Source organism: Haliotis rubra, unplaced genomic scaffold (assembly GCF_003918875.1).
Source record: "Haliotis rubra isolate DU_JTF1 unplaced genomic scaffold, ASM391887v1 Scf421, whole genome shotgun sequence".
NCBI lineage: Eukaryota > Metazoa > Mollusca > Gastropoda > Lepetellida > Haliotidae > Haliotis > Haliotis rubra.
The window spans coordinates 364,596-388,893 of record NW_025767104.1 but is presented as its reverse complement, the minus strand read 5'-3'; the positions used below and the strand labels follow the sequence as shown (position 1 = coordinate 388,893).

At 39.5% G+C, this 24,298-nt stretch overlaps 2 protein-coding genes across 2 annotated transcripts; both read left to right on the top strand.

The window, feature by feature from the left end:
* LOC124288659 (sulfotransferase 1B1-like) lies at positions 1–7,148 on the top strand. The gene is made up of 6 exons (XM_046725229.1): positions 1–112; positions 2,415–2,613; positions 2,981–3,301; positions 3,853–3,956; positions 4,237–4,399; positions 4,964–7,148. Exons 1-6 carry the CDS (start codon positions 80–82, stop codon positions 5,086–5,088), a joined length of 945 nt encoding a protein of 314 aa, XP_046581185.1. The 5' UTR covers positions 1–79; the 3' UTR covers positions 5,089–7,148.
* Positions 7,149–16,650: 9,502 nt separating this feature from the next.
* Positions 16,651–23,695, top strand: LOC124288654 (sulfotransferase 1B1-like). The gene is made up of 6 exons (XM_046725224.1): positions 16,651–16,733; positions 17,282–17,480; positions 20,339–20,659; positions 21,381–21,484; positions 22,400–22,562; positions 23,044–23,695. The coding sequence occupies exons 1-6, from the start codon at positions 16,707–16,709 to the stop codon at positions 23,160–23,162; spliced, it is 933 nt and encodes a 310-aa protein (XP_046581180.1). The 5' UTR covers positions 16,651–16,706; the 3' UTR covers positions 23,163–23,695.
* Positions 23,696–24,298: the final 603 nt, after the last annotated feature.

Genomic DNA, 24,298 nt, shown 5'->3' with positions numbered 1-24,298 from the left:
ACAAACAGACAGCGAACGCTCGCCTTGACCCAAGCACAGTGTTTGGCGTCATATCATCTTGCAAGCCCCGGCTACAACCATGGATAAGTCATCAAGCAGGGGGGTGTACACTGTAAGTGATCGTATGCTATTACTGTTACAGTTTATCAACCCATTGTCCTCATGTGTTATTCACCCTTGTGCCCTTCTAGCCCACGATACGGCTTACTAGTGAGGCGGTATGTAGAGGTGACGCTGTATTAACCTACAAAGTGTATCGTTATAGTGTGACATTTAGCTGACATTTCAAGGTTTATCACCCAGGCAGGAGATATGTATTCATTATTCCGTCATGAATTAGGGCATAACTCAATTTTGATTCTAGTCATAGGTGTGACAGCAACCTCCTCTGACTGAAACAGCAGATTTAAAGGCATCATCATCGGAATGTATAAACAGGTACACTGCCATTGTCGAAGTCACTGTCTCTGCGCTTCACACTACCAACGTGTGTGATATAGACGAGGAAGGTATTATGATATAGACAAAGTTTAGGTCACATACTTTGTTAAAAAGAGGGGCGGTGGGGGTAGCCTAATGATTAAAGCGTCCGCTCGTCAAGCTGAAGACCCGGTTTCGATTCCCTACATGGGTAGTGTGTGAAGCCCATTTCTGGCGTCCCCTCGTGATATTGCTTGAATAATGCTAAAAGTGGCATAAAACCGTACTCACTCACTCACTCACTCACTGTAAACAAGAAGCGTCCAGAACATTTCCACACGCATAAATATCTGCTAAAATCTCTATGGATATCAGTACAGAAGACAGTTATCTGTGTTCCATTGTTCACATCCACATTCTACTAAATACTCAGTGTCTTCGTCATTACCAACGAGGCAGCCGCACGTTAGAATGGAGATAAACACACTGCGTTTTCAGTGTAGCGATAAGATACCTGGAGATTGAACCACGCCGAACTGGGGTGGTGGGATAGCCTATTGGTTAAAGCCTCCGCTCGTCACGCCAAAAGTTCGGGTTCTTGTCCCCACATGGGTACATTGTGTGAAGCCCGTTTCTGGTGTCCCCCGCCGTGATATTGCTGGAATATTGCTAAAAGCGGCATTAATCCAAACTCACTCACCACGCAACCTACATTAACCGCTGCGCGTTCTGTTCCAAATTCAATATCCGTACAGTGAAATAATCATGAATGTAAAGCAAACTAAACTGTCATTGTGATATGAAGGGATTTATTTCCCACCCTGGCGCTGTGGATGATGATTGAACATTTTGTGGACACATATAGATTGTTGTGAAAAAAACCCTGAACTACCTCCCCCCCCCATACCTTGCATCCGCCAATGCAACTTCAGTCTTATCATTACCTTTTTCTTTTCTGATTATCTAACGATATCAGGGTGCAATACTTTTGACGTGAATGTATACCATCGATTACGGCGTTCGATGCTTGGAGCAGACACTTAGTGCCTGGAGTATTTAGCGCTATAAAAATAAACTCAGTATCATAATTTATTATTATGGCAGAACCCATTTTAGAATTCAGCAAGTGTGATTGTCTGATTGGTATCTTGTACACAATGCCAGAAACCATTCCAAACAAACCAGTGTACGAATCTGTTGAGCCCTAAAGGCTAAATAACGGTGATAAATATAAAAATGATATATTTTAAGAAAACCATGCAAGTGTGAAAAACTAATGTTTGATCATATATTATGTTTGATCAAATATGTTGTCATCAGTTCTGTTATTAGTGAGTGAGTGAGTATGGTTTTATGGTCTATAGCAATATTCCAACAATATCACGGCGGGGGACACACTACACATCAGGCCCATATTTGCACAGACTTGGTTTTGTATTAAAAGCACTCAGTCTGTTTTTTTAAATAAGCAGTTATCATCATAAAATCAACATGTATTCCTATCATTTTATCAATGTCAAAGGGACCATACGGTCAGAAAACCTCCATGTTTTTCCATCGTGGTCACCATTAGACGTTTTATGTACGTCTTCATTGATTGGCATTCTAGAAGTTGGGTAGATGAAAGATGAGGACTATTTTTATGGATATACAACTTCTTTCTTCTGTATAGGCGACGTTTCGACATAGATTCTAATGTCGTTGTCACTTTGACACGCCGAAAGTTCGGGGTCGAGTCCCCACATGGGTACATTTGTGTGAAGCCCGTTTCTGGTGTTTAATCAAGCAGGACACTAATAAAAATCAGAAATCAACTAATTCTGAGAATAGTGTATGTTTGCAATGATAGTTTCCAACACGTACATAAAACGAAGGATGAGGACTATTTTTATGGATATACAACTTCTTTATTCTGTATAGGCGACGTTTCGACATATATTCTAATGTCGTGGTCCTGTTTGATCTTGACTGTCAAAGATTTCAATTTCTTGTAGGTGGATGGCACAGTGGTGGAGGCGGATTTCACAGGACAAGACATTATTTTCGAGAAGGACAGGAATGGCCAGGCAATTATGTTTCAGATGTTCCAAGGTGTCCGAAACAGCAATTTCTTCAAATTCAGCAACCTGAAGGAAGTTCGAAACTTCAAGCTTCGCCCGGACGATATTTATTTTCCGGGCTATCCTCGAACGGGTCAGAATATTTATAGTCACTTATCATGTAGGATGTCTTGGATGAACTTGTGAAGCTGGTATGCTTCATAACCTGATTTCAGTTTATCTGTTGTTTTAAGCCGCCTTAGTGTTATAATTATGATAGTGGAAAATATTGTTTTGTATGTGTGTTGTTTAACGCTGCATTCAGCAAAATTCCAGCTTTGTAACGGCGGCCCGTGAATAGCTGAGTCTGATCCAGTGATCAACAGCAAGAACGTGTGTCAACAAAGTCAACGAGCCTGACTACCCGATGCCGTTAGTAGCCTTTATACGACACGCATGAGTTAATGTGTTGCTGAAGACTGGGCATTCTTTGGCATTGACTTTCTATATTTCATCTGCAGGCAATCACTGGACCTGGGAAATGACTTGCATGCTTCTCCAAGGCAAAGCTGAAACTATCCCAAGGTTTAAGGACCATCTGGAAATAACCCCTCTTGACGACCTGATCAAGCAGCCATCGCCTCGGGTACTCAACTGCCACTTCTTCATGTCACAAGCACCAACAGACCTGAAGGAGAAGAAGTGTCGGGTCATCTACACCATGCGGGATCCCAAAGACGTGGCTGTGTCCGTGTACAAGATCCACTTTGGTCGGTATCATCTGAACAATGCCTACAATGGATCATTCGAGGACTTCCTGCAGATGTTCCTTGAGCAAAGAGGTAAGCTTCGTTTTGATGCTGTTGATGTAAAGACGCAAATATTCATCCTATATGTACTTCCATTCTAGATAATCTGATGTTCAAGAAGGCAGATGACATTCTGTTTTGTCTTCAATCTAAGACGGGGGCAGGGTAGCCTAGTGGTTTAAGTGTTCGCTCGGGTTCGATCCGACACACGAGTACAATGTGTGAAGCCCATTTCCGGTGTTCACTGCCGTGATATTGCTGTAATATTGCTAAAACTAAACTCACTCACTAGTGGGGTTACTATGAACAGTGTTGGTGTTCACATACGTGAAACATATATTTCACAAATGTGTATGTCTTCAAAATTCCAAAAAATTCCTAGCAATGTATTGTGGCCATAAGGTTTGAATCGTAGGTCGAATGGCCAGATATCTTTCCGGAACATTGCTAAAAGCAGCGTAAAACTAAACTTACTCAGTCACTCACTTTAATCTCACAAACCTTTAGGGACAGTCCTCAAAATAGACGTGCATATAAAGTGTGAACACCTAATTTACCACAAATCCTGCGTTATGGAATTTCAGTTGACAACAACGGTATATTTGACCAACTGAGAGATGCGGAGAAGTATTTCAGTGAAAATCCTGCCATACCAGTTCACTATCAAATTTATGAGGAATCACTAGAGGTAACTATTATATTCATGGGTTCCCGAATTATTTCAGGTGAACAATTGACTAGACTTTGCATATGTCTACTTTGTTTGAAGTACAATACTGTGCGGAATATTTGTTAAGGAATAGAACCTCTGTGAATACTAGTGATGGCAATGTGTTCTAAGCTAATATGGATATTATGAAAAACAACTCTAATACTCTGAATTTATGTAAAACAGTGACACATACAAATTGGAATTTCAGGGTGTTCTGAGCACTGGTCTGAAATGAATCTTCTTTTCATGTTTACAGGACCCAGTCGCGGCTGTACAGAAACTGTCGGACTTTTTAGGATTCCCTAGAAATGACGATCTGTGCAGGTCCATTGCAGAAAAGTGTCACATGTCCAAGATGAAGGTGGACAAAGATGCCTATGCTGTGAAAGTTGATGGGGAAAGCTACCTATTCTGGAAAGGTAGATATATTCCAAAAATGAACTCAATTCCTGAAGGTTTACTGAACACAGAGCATTAAAATGAGTCCAAATTTTATAAATTCGTTGGAAGAGGCCGATAATGACAACGGAGAGTGAGAACGATTTGTGTGTTTGTTTAATTAAGTCATTGCATCAAACAAAATAGGGTACAGCATGAATACATCTGAATGATTAGGGTCCATATTGGGCCATACTATAGGTTCAGTTTTCTTAGAAATATTACACCTGTTAAAGGAATTATGAATAAAATGTCAAGACGTTTTCAGTGTAAAGCTATCATTTCGCATTCCATATATACTTGTTACTGATGTACTTCAGTGAATGGGTGGATAGGGAGATGTGTGAGTATATGTAGGTGTGTGCGTGTGCGTGTTGGTGTAGGCAGGTTGGAAGATATTTGAGTTTTAGGTTTAATCAGTTTACTCAAAAGTAGTTCTCACAAGCGACCTGTGTCCCTTCTGGTTTCGCTCTCACATCAAGCCTATGATACTCAAACAGGTGTTGGGCAATACTCAGGCAATAGATTCACCGTTACCATTCCAGGTGTTTCTGGCGAGTGGAGGAACTGGTTCACGAAGGACATGCTGGACGACTACTACCGTGTGTATGAGGAAAAGATGGCTGGGTCCAGATTCTATGAGCGATACAGCAGAGCAAATGATAACTGAAGCCACTGAGGCTTATGTTAATGATAACAATGTTCCAATGTTCATAAATACATATTTCAAACATGATGAATTAAACTGCATTGCGATGTTGTTTGTCAAAGTAGACAGCAAACCGAGCATATCATATATGCAGGTGATGTATTCATTAATTATGTATGTAAACTATTCAATCATATGATTGAATCTCAATATGTCCCATACGAATATAGGATTGGAATGGTAATATCAATATACAAAGGTAAAAATGATTAAACCGACTCTCGAAACTACAGAGGTATCACACTAACATCTTGCCTTGGTAAATTATTTGAAAAGCTCTTGCTCAAATGAATTGAAAATATATTGCTTAAATCAAATCCGGACTTTCCTGATAAGTTACAATTTGGATTTCGAAAAGAGCATGGGGCCATAATATCTGTGTTTACTCTCAGGGAGACTATACAATACTATAACCATAGAGATTCCCCTGTCTTTACAGCCTTTCTCGACAATGCAAAAGCTTTCGACAGAATTTGGCATGATGGTTTATTCTATAAGCTTCATGAACTTGGTATTAGAGGTAATACATGGAAACTGTTACATCACTGTTACACCAATAGCCAATCATTTGTTGCATACCACGGCGAGAGGTCAGATATGTACTTGGTCAAACAAGGTGTTGGACAAGGGAGGGTTATATCCTCTTGTTTTTTTCTCATTTTTATTAATGACCTAATTACATCTTTAAGAGAAGCTGGCTGTGGTATCCGTGTCTTTGGTATGGACGTTCCAACTGTCTTGCTTGCTGACGATACTACACTCATAAGCACATCCCCTAATGGCCTACAGGTATCACTTGATATTGTCTCTTCATACGCTTCTAAATGGCGTCTAACATATAACCCATCAAAAAGTACCATCGTCGTTTTTAGCAAAAGAAAAGGCTATGATGTAAACGTCCACTGTAGCACTGTAACACCCCAATCCCCTTATCAGAATCTACCGTATATTGGGGTGTACTCTTTACAAGTAACCTCACAACAAAAACTAGAAGTAAAAAGTATTGTCAGAAAGCAATACAGAATGTAAACTCACTTAGATCTATTGGACTGAATGATTCTGGCCTACATCCAATCACTTGTGTTCAAATATGGCTCAGAATGATTCTTAAAACTAGTCTCTATGGCTGTGAAGTATAACCAAACATCAAAGTCCAACAGGCTGACACCTTTGAACAAACACAAAGATACTTTGCTCGTCTTGTGCAAGGTCTTGGTAAGAGGTCATCATCAATATCTACCATTGCAAATTTGGGATTATGGTCACTAACTGGGTATATCGATAAATGTAAACTACTATTTCTTGGGCGACTATGTAGCACTGAGTGTAACAACTTTGCAAAACATATCTTTTGTGCTGCTATTACAACTTCAGTAAAATCTAACAACATCTGTGATGATCTTTTATCAATATCTGAAAAGTATAATCTAAATACATTTGTTGACAATTATATTGCTCAAGGCATATTTCCTCCAAAACGTGTATGGAGATGAATTGTAAATGCTACTGTACATAGTTATGAATAACAATTATGGCGATCACAAACTCTCTATCGTTCAAACATGTCATTTTACGCAACAACTCATACTACACTCTCTTATCATACTCTCTGGCAACTGGCATATAAACACCCTAATTATATATCTTCCTTGCAATTTTGTGTCAAAATATTATCAAGAGGTAAATTCTCAAAAAAGTGTGCTCTTTGTAATGAACAAACATTTGACTATGATTTCCATATGCTTCTCCACTGTGAAAACTTAATACAACAACGAAATGATTTCTTTGCATACTTGATAAACTTGATGTTGAAACTTACGTAATATTTGAAATGCAAGGTGAACAAGATGTGTTGTCATTTCTCTTCGGAGCAGAAAACGACTTTTATAACTCTCTAGATTCAACACAATGGGAAACCATACTGTTACGCTTTTCTTTGTATGTATATGACCTGAAACCTCACCTTGTGAACTGTAATACAGAATGATTCTCTTCATGTCATAAATTTCTGTACATATGTCTCTAAACATCCAATTGTTAGTATTCATGTATGTGTTGTAATAATATGATGTTTTTGTTTGTAATCTTCGGTAACTACTGGAGGAAGTAAACACACGCTCTGTCTCTCTCTCATCGAAGATGAATGCCTCCACTAACTTGGGGAACCAACTGCAAACTTTATGCAGATGAATTGTACGAGGACCATGCATCAAATTGCTAAAAAACATGTGCAAATATCGTTCATGTGAACAGCTGCGTTTTGATGTAAAGTTTTGTTAAGAATTCGCCAATTTTCACTGATTTACATCGTTTACTGAACTCATGACAATAATCTTTTCAACGTTACGAATTTGTTTTACAATACATTAGTTCATGTGTAAACAGTACCTTTAAACAGAATGGAATATTTTGCAAAATCAAGTTTAGAACAGTTGCCCGAAGTAAGTGACTACATTTACACTAATGAGTCTAAACTGTTGATGGGTAGTATATATGCATCATGACATGTCTGACATTCACAATGCTGAGATTACTTAACACATTCTTGTTGTCTCTTACAAATTGCCGAGGAATGAGATATTGTTGAATTACATATATTCATGGGTTCCCGAATTGACTAGACTTTGCATTTGTTAACTGTGTTGAAGTTTACTTGAAGTACAATACTGTGCAGAATAATTGTTAAGGAATAGAACATCTGTGAATACTAGTGATGGCAATGTGTTCTAAGCTGATATGGATGTTATGAAAAACAACTCGACTCTAATACTCTGAAATTTACATAAAAAAGTGACACAAATAGGACATTCAGGGTGTTCTGTACACTGGTCTGAAATAAATCTTCTTTTAATGTGTACAGGATCCAGTCGCGGCTGTACAGAAACTGTCGGAGTTTTTAGGACTCCCAAGAAATGACTGAAACCGGAAGCTAAAAAGGTTTATGGCAAAGGGACAGTAAGTGCTTTTGTGTGGCTGTGCTCTAGGTGACTGTGACTGAGGCAGAAAACTCATGCAGTAAGCTCAGAGAGGGGTTAAGAGAAGCTGAAGAGTGAAGTATATAATGTTTAAAATACACTAAACTGAATATTTAATTCAGTTAAAACTAAAGAATAAAAACACTAAATACATACAAACATTTCATCCTGTCACATACTTCCCTCCCTTGAATAATAATGTCCTCTTCATTCCGGTTCTTCATCAACAAGTGAAAGCAATGCCTTGGAGATACTGGGGCTGATGTGCCCCAAAATGCCTGTAGCTGCCAGTTGTTCTAAGCGTCGACTCTTCTGCTGCCAATCTGGGTCAGAAGTCTGACACATCACATTATCTCCCGAGGTCTGCCAGGCAGGCTTCCTTGTCAGTCTACCAGTTCTTCTTTGTGCAGGTACGGGTTGAGGATGAGGATCAGGAGGTGCAGGAGGGGGTAGATCATCACTGACTGAGTCTTCCGGCTCTGCTGCGGTGTTCTGTGATGGTTGCACTGCTGCAGGATCTGCTTCTGAGCTGCTTTCTCCTTCAGGTATGTGGTCGTCACCACCAGAAGCATCACCTGCTACTTCAAGAGACTGTAGATCGTCACCTGTTGTCTCTGAAGTAGCCACACTCTCTTCCACAGTGTTCTCAGTGATAATAGTAACATCCTCAGCAACTGTAGGAAAAACGAATGGAGCATCATACTCAGACTCTTTATCCTCATGATTATCATCTTCTACAGTCTTCTTCACTGTCTTTCTTAGTCTAGGAGTTGGCTTCGTGGCTGTCGGTTTGCCGTTGTTCTCCATGATCGCTGGTATTGATCCAATGGGCAGGAGAGTTTTCATGTGCAGCGTCCTCTTCCTCCCCTCCCCAGATTCTCTTTGCACTACAAACACAGGGATATCCTTGTTTGGTTGCAAGAGAACAACATAAGGATCTTCCTCCCATCGATCGGCCAACTTGTGTTTACCGTTAAAGCCTAATGCCTTTACCAGAACTCTATCACCTGTTTGGACTGTGGCACCTCTCGGCTTCACTCATAGCTGACCTTCTGCTTGTCTTGGGCTGTCTTTGACGCCTTGGATGCCAGGGTATCGGCTTCTTGGAGCTTCTGCTTCAGAGACTCTGAATAAGCTGTAAGAGACTGGTGACTCTTGTTGGTCTCTATCCCAAAAGCAAGGTCTATTGGAAGACGAGGCTCACGACCAAACATAAGGAAGAATGGAGACTGGATGTTTGATTCATGCCGGATGCTGTTATAGGCGTGGACGAGAGGAGCTACATAGGTTTTCCAGTCTGCTTTCTTGTCTGGCTGGAGTGTTCCCAACATGTTAAGCAGTGTCCGGTTGAAGCGTTCAACCATACCGTTACCCATGGGATGATAAGATGTAGTCCGGCTTTTCTCCATTCCCAAGAGATTGCACAATTCCTTCATAAGTTGACTCCCAAAGTTTGTTCCTTGATCACTATGGATACGGTTTAGGATCCCATAGTGCATTATGAAATTCTTGAACAAGGCTTCTGCTGTTGTGTTTACAGTCTGATTCCTAGTTGGGATAGCTTGTGCATATCTCGTAAAGTGGTCTGTGATGACGAGAATATTCTGGTGGCCTCCCTTTGATGGTTCTAAAGTCAAAAAGTCAAGACAGACAAGCTCTAAAGGCTGGGTGGTGGTGATGTTGACTAAAGGAGCACGTGCATTGGTGGGAGACTTCTGTCTTAAACATCTGTCACATCTCTGGATCCAGTCTTCCACATCTTTGACCATGCCCGGCCAAAAGAACCGATCTCTGACGAGCGACAGGGTTCTGTCTCTTCCGGGGTGTCCCACATCACCGTGAAGTCCTCTTAGCACATGTTCAATCATGGCTGATGGTAAAACACGCTGGTGTCGTTCTTGGCCATTGATGTTAGTTTTCCTGCAGAGGATTCCATCTTGAAGATCTAGGCTGTCAAAGTTCCTGTAGATAGCAGTGTTGGATTGAGAAGGGGGATAATCCTGTCGTTTTGGGTTCCTGTTAATCCTTATGAAGTTAATCCATAGCCTAAGAACGTCATCTGCAGCCTGAGCCTTACTCCAGTCTCTGTCTGTCATCACTTCAAGGTCCTTTCCGGGGTCTTCTAGGCCTGCTAGATCTGGCGTTGCTAAAAAGCAAAGGCTGTGTACCAAAGGATGGGCCTGCGAAACGTTACAAACTGCCCATATTGACTCTGATGTTATGTGTTGTCTTTCAGCTTCTATTCCTGGTAGTCTGGAGAGTCAATCAGCATCTGCATTATTGAGCCCTGGTCTGTAGATGATATCAAAATTGTATGCTGACAAGGCCACTAGCCAGCGATGTCCTGTAGGATCCTACTTTGCAGAAGTAAGCACATAGGTAAGAGGGTTATTATCAGTATAATACACGGAAGGTATTGCCATACAGATAATCCTTGAACTTTTCAGTCATTGCCCATTTCAAAGCTAGAAATTCTAGACGGTGTGCTGAATAGTTACTCTCTGCCTTGTTCAATACACGGCTTGCATAACTGATGACTTTCTTCAATCCATTCTGTTCTTGGTACAAGACAGCTCCCATTCCATGGCTACTGGCATCGGTGTGAACTTCAAATGGCTTGGTATAATCTGCATACCCAAGAACTGGTGGTGTTAACAGGCATGTCGTAATTGTCTTGAACGCACTATTATATTTTGGTCCCCATTGCCATGGCTTGTCTGGTTTGTTGGCTTGATTTGTTCTGCTTCGTGCCCTGGTCTTTGTAGCTGGCATCAAAGCTGATAGAGGCTTGGAAATCTTGGCAAAGTTCTTGACGAATTTCCTGTAGTAACCTGCAAATCCAAGAAACTTGCGCACTTCATCAGGGTTCACAGGTGTAGGCCAGTCCTTAATCCTCTGTATCTTGTCAGGATCTGCCTCAATGCCATCTTCAGACACGATGTGACCAAGAAACTTGATCTTCTTCTTAAAGAAAGAACACTTGTCAGCGCTTAGCTTCATTCCTGTCTCTCTGGATCGTTTAAAGATCACATATACTCTAGGGGGGTACAAATACATAAATCACTAACTGACATCGCTATAAATGAAACCCCGTCATTAAAACTACTCACTTCGGTCTTTAATTAGCTTAAATCGACCTTTTTGACAACAGTGCACAATTCTCACCAGCGAACGAAATTTCAACCAATCAGAGCGGGGCGTCTCTGTGACGTCATATGAGGAATAGATATGAGGGCTGATGCAGAATTCATCTACATTTCAGGGGGTAAATTATCTTTTTTATAGGTTTGTATAAACCTGAAATCGTGACAACTGTTGTGGAAAATGAAAGCTATATGTTCTCACAATCTACTGTCATTTAATTTTGTCTACTGCTTTGCCTAGTTTCCGAGTTACAACTTGTTTTCATAGACGATTCTGTCAAAATCGCTTGGTGTCGTTAGGCCTTATTTGTATAATGATCCTATTTCTGTGTTTTTTTACCTCGATATTTAATCATGTCAAGTAAAACTCTGTTTGTATTCTCAAAACAGTGTCGGCCCATAAGTTTTCACATGCGATACAGCAATTAATACTCCCTTGTTGTGACCCGTGTTAGGTGGTATAAACCTACACATGTTATTTGTCATCATTCACTTGATGGTCAGTTAATGAATTTATAACAGGTATAATTAGTGGTAACACACTTAGATTACCTGACAAAGGTTCCCATTTGGCATTTCTTGTGTCTGGAGTAAATATTCAACATTATAAACATCGATCAAAGGATTAACCGATAACACGCTGATTGATTAATTACTGTTATCTTAAAAGACAGACACATCACTTGGAACGGCTGCAAATGAATGGCATATCACTCGTTTTTGTGGATATTGATGGAAGCATTCTTCGAACAAGGTAATAGCCTGACATTGTTCCTATAACTTTAATCTGTTTTAATTTTAATATTTGCATTTTGTTTTTATTCATTTGTCATAGCATTCAACAGAATCCTTGTTTTCGCCGTGAAGTGTAATGAGACAGACAACATACGCTAGGGTGTGTGTGCGAATTATGATTCACATTGGAAAACTATAAAATGTCTAGATATTACAGTTCAGTTATAAATGCACTATAAGTATCAGCAGATCGTCTGCTTTTTATTTAGTTTCAAAATGCATACAAGTATGATAATAAATGAAACTAATTAGGATTATAAGACCAAATATAAAGACGCACATTGACTAGTATCTACATACTGGTGAGTGGACGTTAACCACGAGAATGTAGCAAGAAATTTATCGCGCAGTATTGTCACTTCGACCCCCACCTCGCTTCCGTGGAAGAAATCGTTATGTTATAAGTTGTGTCATGCAAAATCCTTTTGGCTATGATTCCAATACATATTTAACTACGAGTAGACAGTAGTTTTGATTTTCTAACTTGATGAAAACAAACCATAATCTCATTAATTCTAACAGACTTTAGCCCGTGACTTCACGATTTTCAAAAATAGCGGCGCCCTATCGCGAACATCCGCCAGTCTGAGGATAAATGCTATTTAGGTTTGTTTTCACCGAGTTACAAAATCAAAATTACTTTCTACTGGTAGTAAAATATGTATTTGATTGTTGGAGAAAACGAGTTCTGCCTGTTGGAGAAAACGTGTTCCATACTGTTGCTTGCAGGTGTCTATACAAGTGGACAAGATGTTGGTACCAAGTAACACAGGGACTGTTGAGTTGTAGGATGTATCTGGAACAATTAGTAAGATACATGGAAGTGAAGGTATGGCCCCTGTATCTTGTAATTCAACTTCAATGTGGCCATAATACGGGAGATGTTGTCCATCTGCACAGTCAATCTGTAAGAATACATCCAAAGGCTTAATGGAAAGATCAGAAATTTTTTGTGTGTAAAAGCTGTGAGAGACAGTTGACACAGTGGAGCCTGTATCAAAAAGAGGTTAATGAAAACTATTCTTTCATTTGGTTGACCCACCAGCTTGGCAACTTGCCCTTCTTCCTATAACCTATGGCCTGCCCCGTCCCATAGGTTTCTTCCTGTTTAAAGTGCGTCTGTGATCCAGTATTACACGGCAACCATACTGTAGATGTCCTGGCTGGTTGCATCGGACAGAAATGGGCTCTCCAGTGACAGAATCCTTAGAGGGTCGCTGATTCCTAGAGTCCTGGTACCGTGATGTCATTCCTGGTTGTGGTGACCAATACTGTTGAGGTTGAAGCTGCTGATTTGGTGATGGTCCTATCGGACCTGGGTTTCGGTTCATCCAAGGATCGGGGGAAACAAGGGATGGGTGACTCAGTTGCTTCTTCAGGTCTGCAACTTCACTAGACAGCTGTCTCAGCATCCCTTTGATCTCCTTCATCTCAGTGTCCTGTGGGTTTACAGCGGCCATACTAGGAGTTGAAATCCACTTCAGCTCTCCGCAGAGCTCTAAGAAGGTCATCAAAGGTGCTTCCTTGATCATAGATGTGGGATGTCTGATCCCTGAGATCTGGCTTCGACCCTGACCATAACTGTGTCCGGAGCATCTCATTCCTGGTTGACTGGGGAACTGGTCCTTGTGTCTCTCCTTGAATGAGTAAATGCTCTAACCTGCATGCCCATGAAGCAACTTCCTCTGTGGCCTCTTGACGTGAGCTATAGAAATTAGCTAGAAGTGATTGACCCGTATCTACGCTACTAAAAGTAGAATTTAGCTTGGAAATGAGTTGTTGGATATCAGCCTCAGGTCCAAGACACATGGCAACCGTGGCCGCCCTACCACGCAGGGATTGCTGGACTATGTTTGCAACAGTCTGTGGTGAAAAAGACTTGTTTTGAATCAGACACTCAACATGATATTTCCATACATCAAAATATGTTTCGCCCTTCTTCGCCCAGAAAAAGATGGAACTTTTGCTGCCTGTGCTAACGTAACAGGTGCTTGAGTGCCTGAACTATTTGAATTTGACGGAGTACCTGAGTTAGAAGGCAGGATGGATGCACCATCCTCAGCCTTCACCTTGGGCTAGTGTATGGTCGCATCCACTTTACCAAGTCCTCTGCATTATCAACAGTAGGCCAGGTACCAAGAGCCTGAAAGGAGGAGATACGTTTCTCGAACTCTTCAGGTAGTGGTTTACTCATGATGGCGAGAGAACAAAATGAAGATGAATGATAAGGGACAACAACATAAATGTTGTGAGAATCGTGATAGCCTGATGAAAGCAAGTGGCAATACGAATATGTACTTGTACGCTCAGGATATACTGAACAACAAGCGCATAATGCAAATGAGTGCGTGTGCTACTGGGTTAATGACCCACACACCGAAAAATAGGGGTGATACCTGAAATACTGAACAACTAAACCATTAGCATAAAAGCTCTTAATGTTTGACACAGGTCAAAGAGACCAAATATGAAGGACAAAGTTGACAGTTGTGCAAACAGTTGTGCTTGTGTGCATATACAATGTATATTCGCGCGCGCAGGGGCAAAGAAACGGAAATAAGGGAATGCTAAGACAATACTTACGTATCAACCATAACAACAAACCCAGCAAACATGGCAAATCCCTATTGACACAGGAAGAAAAAATTAATGCAAATGAAAGAACAATAAGGTATAATTCCACCCGCAAAGAGCAATAGTAATACAACTACTGAACTTGGAACACAACACCAGCCCTACGTGATGAAACTTAACTAGTTTTATAAATTTAGTTGTTTATTTGGCAAAGTTTAAATGTAAAGTTTGGAATCTCACTTCATTCATACACACATCAAACCAACATGATATTCTCAGTCATTGTTCAAGCAATCACACGGCAACACACGGAGGAGGAACATATGATTTTCTTTCAAACAAAATACTAAAGATGTAAGCGCTCACTGAAAGAAACAACAATGTATATGAATCAGTATGTGCTCGCAGGCACGGCAAAGTCATCAAAATATACACAGGAAAGCTCAACTAGGGCAAGAATCTACAGTACGTGTAAGTATCACATGCAGTGATATCACATGACAAAGTAGACAGTCTAGCTAAACCCGGGTGTGTAACTTAAAGCTACATTAGTATCAACACTATGCATACAGCAAAGTACGGACAATGTCTGTACAGTGAAATAACTGAACGCCAGAACGTTCCCTGATTGCTTGAACACTGGTGGCTCACATGAAACACATTTTTAAACTGTCTATATATAAAATACACAAATATGTCTCAAAGATGTCTCTCATGCGTGTAACTGCATCTTATCAGTCTCCGAGAATGACGTCATAGCACATGTAGTGGACAGAAGGGTGATGAGGTCAATACGCAGGTGACGGTGTCTTGTTAGGCCATATTCCTCACTTGGGGCTCCATTGAAACCGGAACTGTTTCATCAATAGAACAGACACGGTGGTGTTCGCATTATGGCCCTTTATTTCTGATAGTTCATGTAAAAAACCCTGAAACAATTAAAACATTCTTTAGACAAAACATAAATATATCCTGATAGATAATATCAATCATCAATATCTTTAAATATAACCATTTACAAAATATCATTATTGCGAATCTATTCCATATACATTGCCTCAATATTTCATTGATGACACATTCATTTATACTTTAATTCATGCATAGATAGGCATATACATATCATATCATATCATATAGGGAAACAAGCAGTTCTTATCATGTAGTCATTTCACAATGCATATATAAAATGTAATAAACCCCCCAAGTGTGTGGACCTGGGTATAATCAGTACACCGACAGCTGCACCAGCACTACACCTACATCTGCACGAATAAATGAAACATATATACACACTGTGCAGACCAATCAAATGACAGCAATAACAATACAACAAATACGTTTAGTTATTGTTGATTAATGAGAAACATTTAAAATATATATAATGGTAAAATCCTGCTTCATTCTTACATTCACACATTATGCATTCATACATTTACACATTATACATTCATACATTCATACATTTACACATTCATACATTCATACATTCATACATTTACACATTCATACGACAGCTGTATAGTACTTAAAGGTTAAGTTTAACACTGATAAATGAATTATTGAATTATTTACCGTTTGTAAATAATTAGACTTATAATGCATTACATTCTGCAACTAGTTATCACAAACTACTCAATATTTACAATTTGACAAAACAGCCAAATTATCAAAGCATAAACACAATATGCGTATACATCAAATGAATATGTACAAACTACAAAAAGTAAAGAAAGACACTAACCTTCAGAATGATCTGAAGACCTCCAATATCGATGTCCAAATATAATATGCACAAATGTCTTGTGGCCAGTTGACAGAAATGTTCTTAACTGATAATAAACTCCAAACTTTAAACAGGGGACAGTAATTTGGATAAGGCAAAAGTGTAATTGAGAAATGTTTGAAGAGAAAACGTTACGTGTAAACGTTATATAACGAGGACTCTCAATGAACGTTATATAACGAAGACTCTCAAGGGTTCAACGTCTGATATGCACAGTTGCCAAGGCACAATTCAGTAGTTTTGCAATGAGGTCAAGGAAACTTGGTCACAGCTTGCATAGATACACATCCACTAAGGACGTTGACAATGGCTGCGCAACAACACATCCTCACCGTGAGTACCACTACAACATCTGATGTGCTTAAATGATGCTCCATGATCACACGTTATACTAACGAAACACAGTAACTTAGCCTCATATACAATGATGTAAATGTCATGCTGTTGAAAATAACTACTCCGCATTTGACTTTCGTCTGAGAAATGTATCATCAGAACAAATTCACTGACACAAATGGTAACAGAGTCAACGTGTGACACGTCCTGTAAGGAGTGAGAGAGTTTGGTTTTACGCCGCAGTTGGCAATTTTCCCGCAATATCGCGGTAATGGACAACAGAAATATGCTCAACACATTGTACCCATGTGGGAAATCGAACCCGGGTCTTCGGCGTGACGAGCGTTCACTTTTACCACTAGGCTACCCCACCGCCCCTCTAATGTCAGAATAGATCCAACTTTTTATTAAGTATAACTGCTTTATATGCTAGTGTATATCCACATGACCCTCAAATCGCACACATACGAAATCCCCTGATCTTACCTGAGTCACACTGGGTCAACTGCGGTATTCCGTTAGCAATGCAGTTTCGTATATTTCAGATTGATGATCAAGCGAATAATGCCGACGAGAGTAAAATGGATATCAAGATTGAAACGGACAAGTTTGGCAAGACCATCAAGTTTATGATGTTTAGAGGCCGCCACTACCTACCAGCGTACTCTATGTCAATCCTTGAACAAACAAAGACTGTTTCCATGAGACCTGATGATATTTACTTCCCTGCCTTTCCAAGAACAGGTAATCTGCTCTATGTAAAAGCTTTCAAAAATGAAACTAAATATTTAAAGTTTGCATATATGAACCTCCCATAACAGTAACCGGTTTGTGCTTAGTCTGAATAAGTGTATACGTTGACACTCAGATGTATTACTCACATGGAAATGATGGGAGGGCCACTGTTATTGTATAAGAAAATCCAGGAAGATCGAGACACTTATGAACAAGTAATCAAAATACAAAATACGAACCGTCCGCAAACATGAAACAACATGTAGGAGCATTGTCTCGTGTTTAAGTAACGTTGATTCTCGCACGGTACACTGATTATCTTGTGTCGTGTGGATGTGTCTCATGCAGGTAACTACTGAGATCGGGTTTTGCTGCCTTTGTTGAAGCATGTCATCGTATTCCTTGTGCGTGGAGCTATGTTGTAATGTAAATCACTTGATTGTCAGGGTGTTTGTTTGGGCATCTTTATGTCATAGTGGGCACGCAGTTGCTTTGTGAACCAGCTTGTATATACGTGCATTGCTTATATGTCAGGGATCATTGTCTGTTCAGACACTTTTAATTACCTCTCGGCATCTATATCTTGATACAAAATACAACTGTGAACGTTTACTTCTTTTAATTCTTTATTTGCCTTCATTAATTACAGTCTCCATGACACTTGCTTAATCACTTTATCACTGAAGAATGTAAGCGGAAATATAATGAATTGTGCAACCTCATAGTATGACGCCTTGATATAAAATTCAGAAACACAAAGATTGCATGGCAAAGATATCGGTTGGCTTTAACATTCACATCAATAAGTATCTACGCCGGAAAACATTTACCTACTGTACTGTATGAAATCAGGTCAAACGGTGCCATGCCGTATAAAACAAGAACAAATAAATATGTGTATGTTACGTTAAATGGAGCTAAAACTACACTCAAGGCCAAAAGAAAGTGGCCCATTTTATTTTTGATATATGAAATTTATTCAAAATTGTTGAAATTTATTTTCTTTGTTTAACAATCGCCAAAACAAACCAATAATGTTATCATTAGGAAAAATTGACTTCGAGCTAAAAAATCGTGAAATTTGTGCAAATGGTGAAATACACGTTTTTGAAGGATAAAAGCGACACTACGTCAGCCAAACGAGGCATTTAACGACCGTTGGTATAACACAGACGTTGTGAAACAGGAAAACACTTTAGATATGCCTAGAGTTACTTCAGAACAGCGTGAAAGAGTCATAGGAATGAAAAACATGGGAGCTTCTCATGCCCATGTCGCAAGAACGTTTGGTTGTCACAGACATACTATCAATAGACTTACCTAAACGTTTCAAGGAGACTGGCAGGACTGTTGACCGACCAAGGTCAGGTAGACCAAAGGTCACTACCCCCCAGGAAGATCGATATCTACGAATTCTACATCTGAGGAATCGGTTCCTGACAGTTTCGGAATCGGCATCAACGGCACTCGGTCGTCAACATCGCCTGAATAGGCTGATCTGGGCACGACGTGTTCGACGATGGCAGCTTCGTGATTGGCGTAGGGCTCTATTCAGCGATGAGAGTAGGTTTTGTTTGTACCATAACGACGGTAGAGCACGTGAATATCGCCGTCGTGGTGAACGTCATGCCCCGTCATGCGTTATGGAGGTTCAGGCTCATGGTGGTGGGAGTGTTATGGTTTGGGGAGGTATCTGTGGCGATATGAAGACACAATTGGTCACAGTTCAAGGCAACCTGACAGCACAACAATACATTGACATTATTTCAACAAGACAATGCTCCTGCACACACAGCTAGGATTGTGACAGACTTCATGGTAACCAATAACATAAACGTTTTACCTTGGCCGTCTCGTTCCCCTGACCTCTCACCAATAGAGCATCACTAGGACTTTCTGGGCAGGAAAATCAGAATGAGACTAAACCCTCCAGCAAACCTGAGACAACTGGAACAAGTCATTCATGATGAATGGAGGAATATCCCAAATGCCTTCATTAGACGTCTCACAACGTCAATGAGACGGCTAGTACTTGCATGTATCAATGCAGAAGGAGGACACACAAGATACTAAGTAATGCACGCCTAAACGTTGACAAATGTGTTTTCATCTAGAGTTCACAGATATTGTTCAAGACAACTAAAAACATGTAACTTTGCCTTTTGATACCAGTGACATTTAATTAATGTTGCTTAAAACATTACTTCATGTTTGACGTTGTAATAATCTCCGGATGTTTAGCAAGTGGCCTTACTATCAACATAAATAGATATGAAATCAATTTTTTGTCTGTGTATTTTATTAAGATTTTTAGCTACACTTTTTTTGCCTTGAGTGTAGATATTTTCCTAATATTGCCTTTTATCTGTGCCGACTATTACTGATTCTAATTCAACTTCACGAGTTCTGATTGGTCAATGCTATAAATTTCCGACCGTATAATCAGCATATACGGTCGCAATTTGAAAACCGATTCACCGAAACCTTTGAATGTATCCCTACACTATTGGGGCAACGCTGTTTCGCAGGACATGGTCATTTGCAGAAGCCATTGGTCAATTAACTCCCCTATCCAGCTAAAATGGGTGGAATTTGTGTTAAATAAATTTGCGGCTATATAACCACCGGTATACGTCCCCAATTCGTCAAACACAGTACAGTTATCCCCTAAATATGGCGCTAAACATTTTCATCCAATAGCTCCAGAAATATTAATGAGAACTCCATGTTGACCAAAATGCCTGCGTATGAGAGCCTTGTCAGAGCCATATTCTCTCTTTAGATAACCATTGGACAGGAATATTATGTTTGTCTATTATACCAGCTTGTAATTCACATGTAAAGATCACACGATAATCTATTTTCAGGAACACACTGGGTATACGAAATGACGAACATGCTGTTGAGAGGCAAAGCAGAAACCATTCAGCAATACAAGGGAAAGCACCAGTTAGAGTTTGTGGCGAACGAGGGTTTGAGTAAGCTCCCTTCCCCCAGGGTTATTAATACCCACTTCCGGTTGTCAGATGCTCCCTGGGAGGTGAAAGAAAAGAAGTGCAAGGTTATCTACAATCTCAGAGATCCGAGAGACGTGGCTGTGTCCCTCTATCACGCCTATATTGATCTAAAGGTTTCTGAATGCGAGTGCTCATTTGAGGGATTTTTGTATCTGTTTCTGGAAGGAAAAGGTAAGCAGATAATGTATATCAATTTAAACAAAAACAGTGAAAATATCGTCGTTCGCACATCCTAATAAAATTTGCATGAAACATTATTTCACGACTCAAAAGGACAGTTTCATTGGGCTTGTGTAGTTGATTCTTATTTAGGATACATTGCGTCCATTATATTTGTTTAACAAAATCAATGCTGAGTGATTCAAATTATCGCTGTCATATCAACCCTGTATAGTAGTTTCAAATCTGTTGTTCAATTAATATCAAGTCTATACACAGTTCAAGATTCAATTGAACTTCAAAGTCAAATGTCATGCACTTTTTCAACAAAAAATAACAATACCTTCAATACAGTTGACTTGACTTTTATTCTTCATCAGAGCTTGAATGATTGACATTAATAGGGACGATGATGCAGGTCCTCAAATCCTCAAACATATAAAGCCAACACTCCAACTCCAAATCCTCACACCTAACACAATGGAGTCCAGCTGACCATGTGCTCACATCTCAAGTCCATGTGCAAAAACTATCAGAATTACTTCCCTTGGTCCCTGGCTTGAGCTATGTCTCAAAATCTAGACCAATTTAGTTTCGCACAAAAATTATAGTTTTGACATAAAAATAATTGCAACTCATAATTTTGGCCATAAAAAACCCAGTACTGTAAACTATGTCTTATTCCAATCACAGTCTTAATGAAGGTGACGTACTTATTGCGTTTTGGATGCAGTTGAAGACGGTGGACTATTTGATCATTGGCTCGCTGCTGAGGAATTTTGCAAAGATAATCCAGACATCCCTGTTTATTTCCACATCTATGAAGAAACTCAAAAGGTAGGACACGTATTACACTTCAAGGCCATACGTGTTTTGTTCAGGCTGTCTGGTTTGTGTGTGTGTGTCTGTGTGTGTGTGCGTGTGTGTGTGTCTAATACCCGCGATAACCATGTTAGAACCTATAAGTGTCCTGTTTATCCGTCTGTCTATTCCAATAGCCAGTTTGTGTAAGGTATGGCAAATGATTTGTGAGATCTTCCAGGTCTATGCATAGAAACCTAGAGATGTTAAACGTTGACTTGTCGTGCGACTGCAGTGGTAGTTTGATACCTGTAACAATGGCAGTATTCCACACTGTATTCTCAACTGTATTAGTTCGAATCGCGTCTCTATCTTTGTCCGTTCGAGATTCCGCCCTTCTTATTTCACACACAGTTTCATGGTAACATTCGAAATGCTTAGTCTTTGCAAGTCCATTAGCGACTCAGAGTTTCAGTTCTGAAATGTGTAAGTTCCATCAAATGTATGGAGCTCAGGGGTGTTCCAAAAGGATTACTGGTCAAAAACAGAAGAGAACCTTTCAGCAAATAAACCTGGGATCTTTCCATCAAAGTGAATGAATTTGGCTTAACGTCCTGTTATCAGTATTTCAGTTATATTACAACGTATCAGTTTCGTCTGGAATGACAGCCTGAAGTGAGAAAGGTCTCATGTCCGCTTAAAAGTGTAGCACTTATTTTCAGTTAATAACTGGGACATGGACATAGTCGATCCTTACATGTAAAATTGACACAAGTTTATTTATATACATTTGATATATACCAACTGTATAATTGCGAGGTGACCTCTCAGTACAGTACTTCACATCATTGTTTTTTACACATTAAAGTCATTTTGTATAAGCAGGCCAAAGAACATCACTAGTCAGTTTAAAATTAATTTAAAATTTATTTTTCTTTCGCGTATTTATAGAACCTCCTGTTGGCTGTGCAACGCCTCTCTGATTTTCTTGGTCTGCCACGAAACGATGAACTGTGCCAAGCCATTGCTGACAAATGCCAATTTTCCAACATGAGAAAGGACAAAGAAAAATACGCCTTTAAAGCTGATGGGAAAAACTCGCTATATCGAAAAGGTAAATGTGAACATAGGATCTCGTTTTATATCATTTATGAACATGGCTAAAAGCTCCCCTTTGCTTTTTGAAAAAAGTATAAATTTTATGTTATGATTATCAGAGCGGAATATGGAGCAACGTCTTCAAGGCCAATTTTAGCGGAGAGTGTGTTTTTATGCGATTTGCTACTTACCTATGAAATTGATGCACTAACAATGGTTAATATAAGACAGCTCATAATGGCAGGAAATGGGCGTTATTTGATGGGGACGTATTAATATACCCCACCAGTAAATAGTGAAATGAATAATTGATATGGTAAATTGTAATGAAAACGAATTTAGCAAGCCCGTGATATATGAATGAGACATGGTTGTAGTGTGGTAACTTAGCTTAAATCTTTGTCACCTGTTCAAGGTAAATGGCAATGCATTTCTAGAACTGGGATCCTAAACAATACAATATTCAATCGTGTTCATACATATTTATTTGTTGACAGGTACTGTTGGCGACTGGAAGAACTATTTCACAGACAACATGTTGGAGGACTACTATCGGGTGTATGAAGAAAAGATGGCCGGCTCGAGATTCCACAAACTGTACGCTCGCAACAAATGAGAATACCACATGCCTTGTTGATATAAGTGACCCTGGTTCCGCGATGACATATCAGCCATAAGGATATGAAAACATTGACCGTCACACATTTATCTTATTGAAACATTATATTTTGGGAGAATCGAATAATATCCAATTCTGACGTTATTTAGTTTAGATTGTATGGCTGTGGGTTAATGCTGGATGGATCCGGAATACAGATACAGTCTAGGACAATTTACAGCTACATTGTACTTGTTCATATTAATTGTTTGCAATTTACACGAACAGATAATTCTGACTCAACAGCCTTGGGAGAATGAACCACTGATATTTTTGTGAAGAATGGTCCAAAAGACTAATGTGTTCTGGCATACACTAACACAGGACCAAAAGCCGGATAATAAACCATTGAAATAAACGTAAATACAATAGAAAATATATGCCATGACCGGTTTTACGTATGTTTCCAGAGATTTCCCAACTTCGGGCATATATTTCATATGAATCTATACCTTTGAAACATATGCTCATCGTACATTTTCGTATGCACAAGTACCTCGTTCATGTATGCCATGACCGGATTGTCAAGTAATTCCAAACATGAATTGCAAAACAGATACCCCAGTAAATACATGATCATACAGTATTTCCAATGCATTCATTTGAATTTCAATGGGTGCCGAAATTTCCGATTTCGTTCCAAGTTTACTCAGGTTGGAAACATTTAAATTTACTTAGCTGGGGAAACACATGTAAATTTTCAAATGTGCAAATGTTTACAAACCTTAGATATTTATGTATCATACCGGATTTCAGGGGTATGTATATGAACGGTTCATACACCTTCATGTTACCTGTGCTCAAGCAAGATAATCATTTGTTTCCATCATGTGAATTACTTGGTTCATGTAATTTCATTTTCACAGATTTTAGTACGTTTGAAATTAACGTTCACGTGACCTCATTATTCTTATCATCAAAAGAGCCTGACTAAGAAAGCAATATTACGCAAGCTAACACGTATGTTTTCAGATATTTCCTAACTTCGGGCATATATTTCATATGAATCTATACCTTTGAAACATATGCTCATCGTACATTTTCGTATGCACAAGCACCTCGTTCATGTATGCCCTGAGCGGATTGTCAGGGAT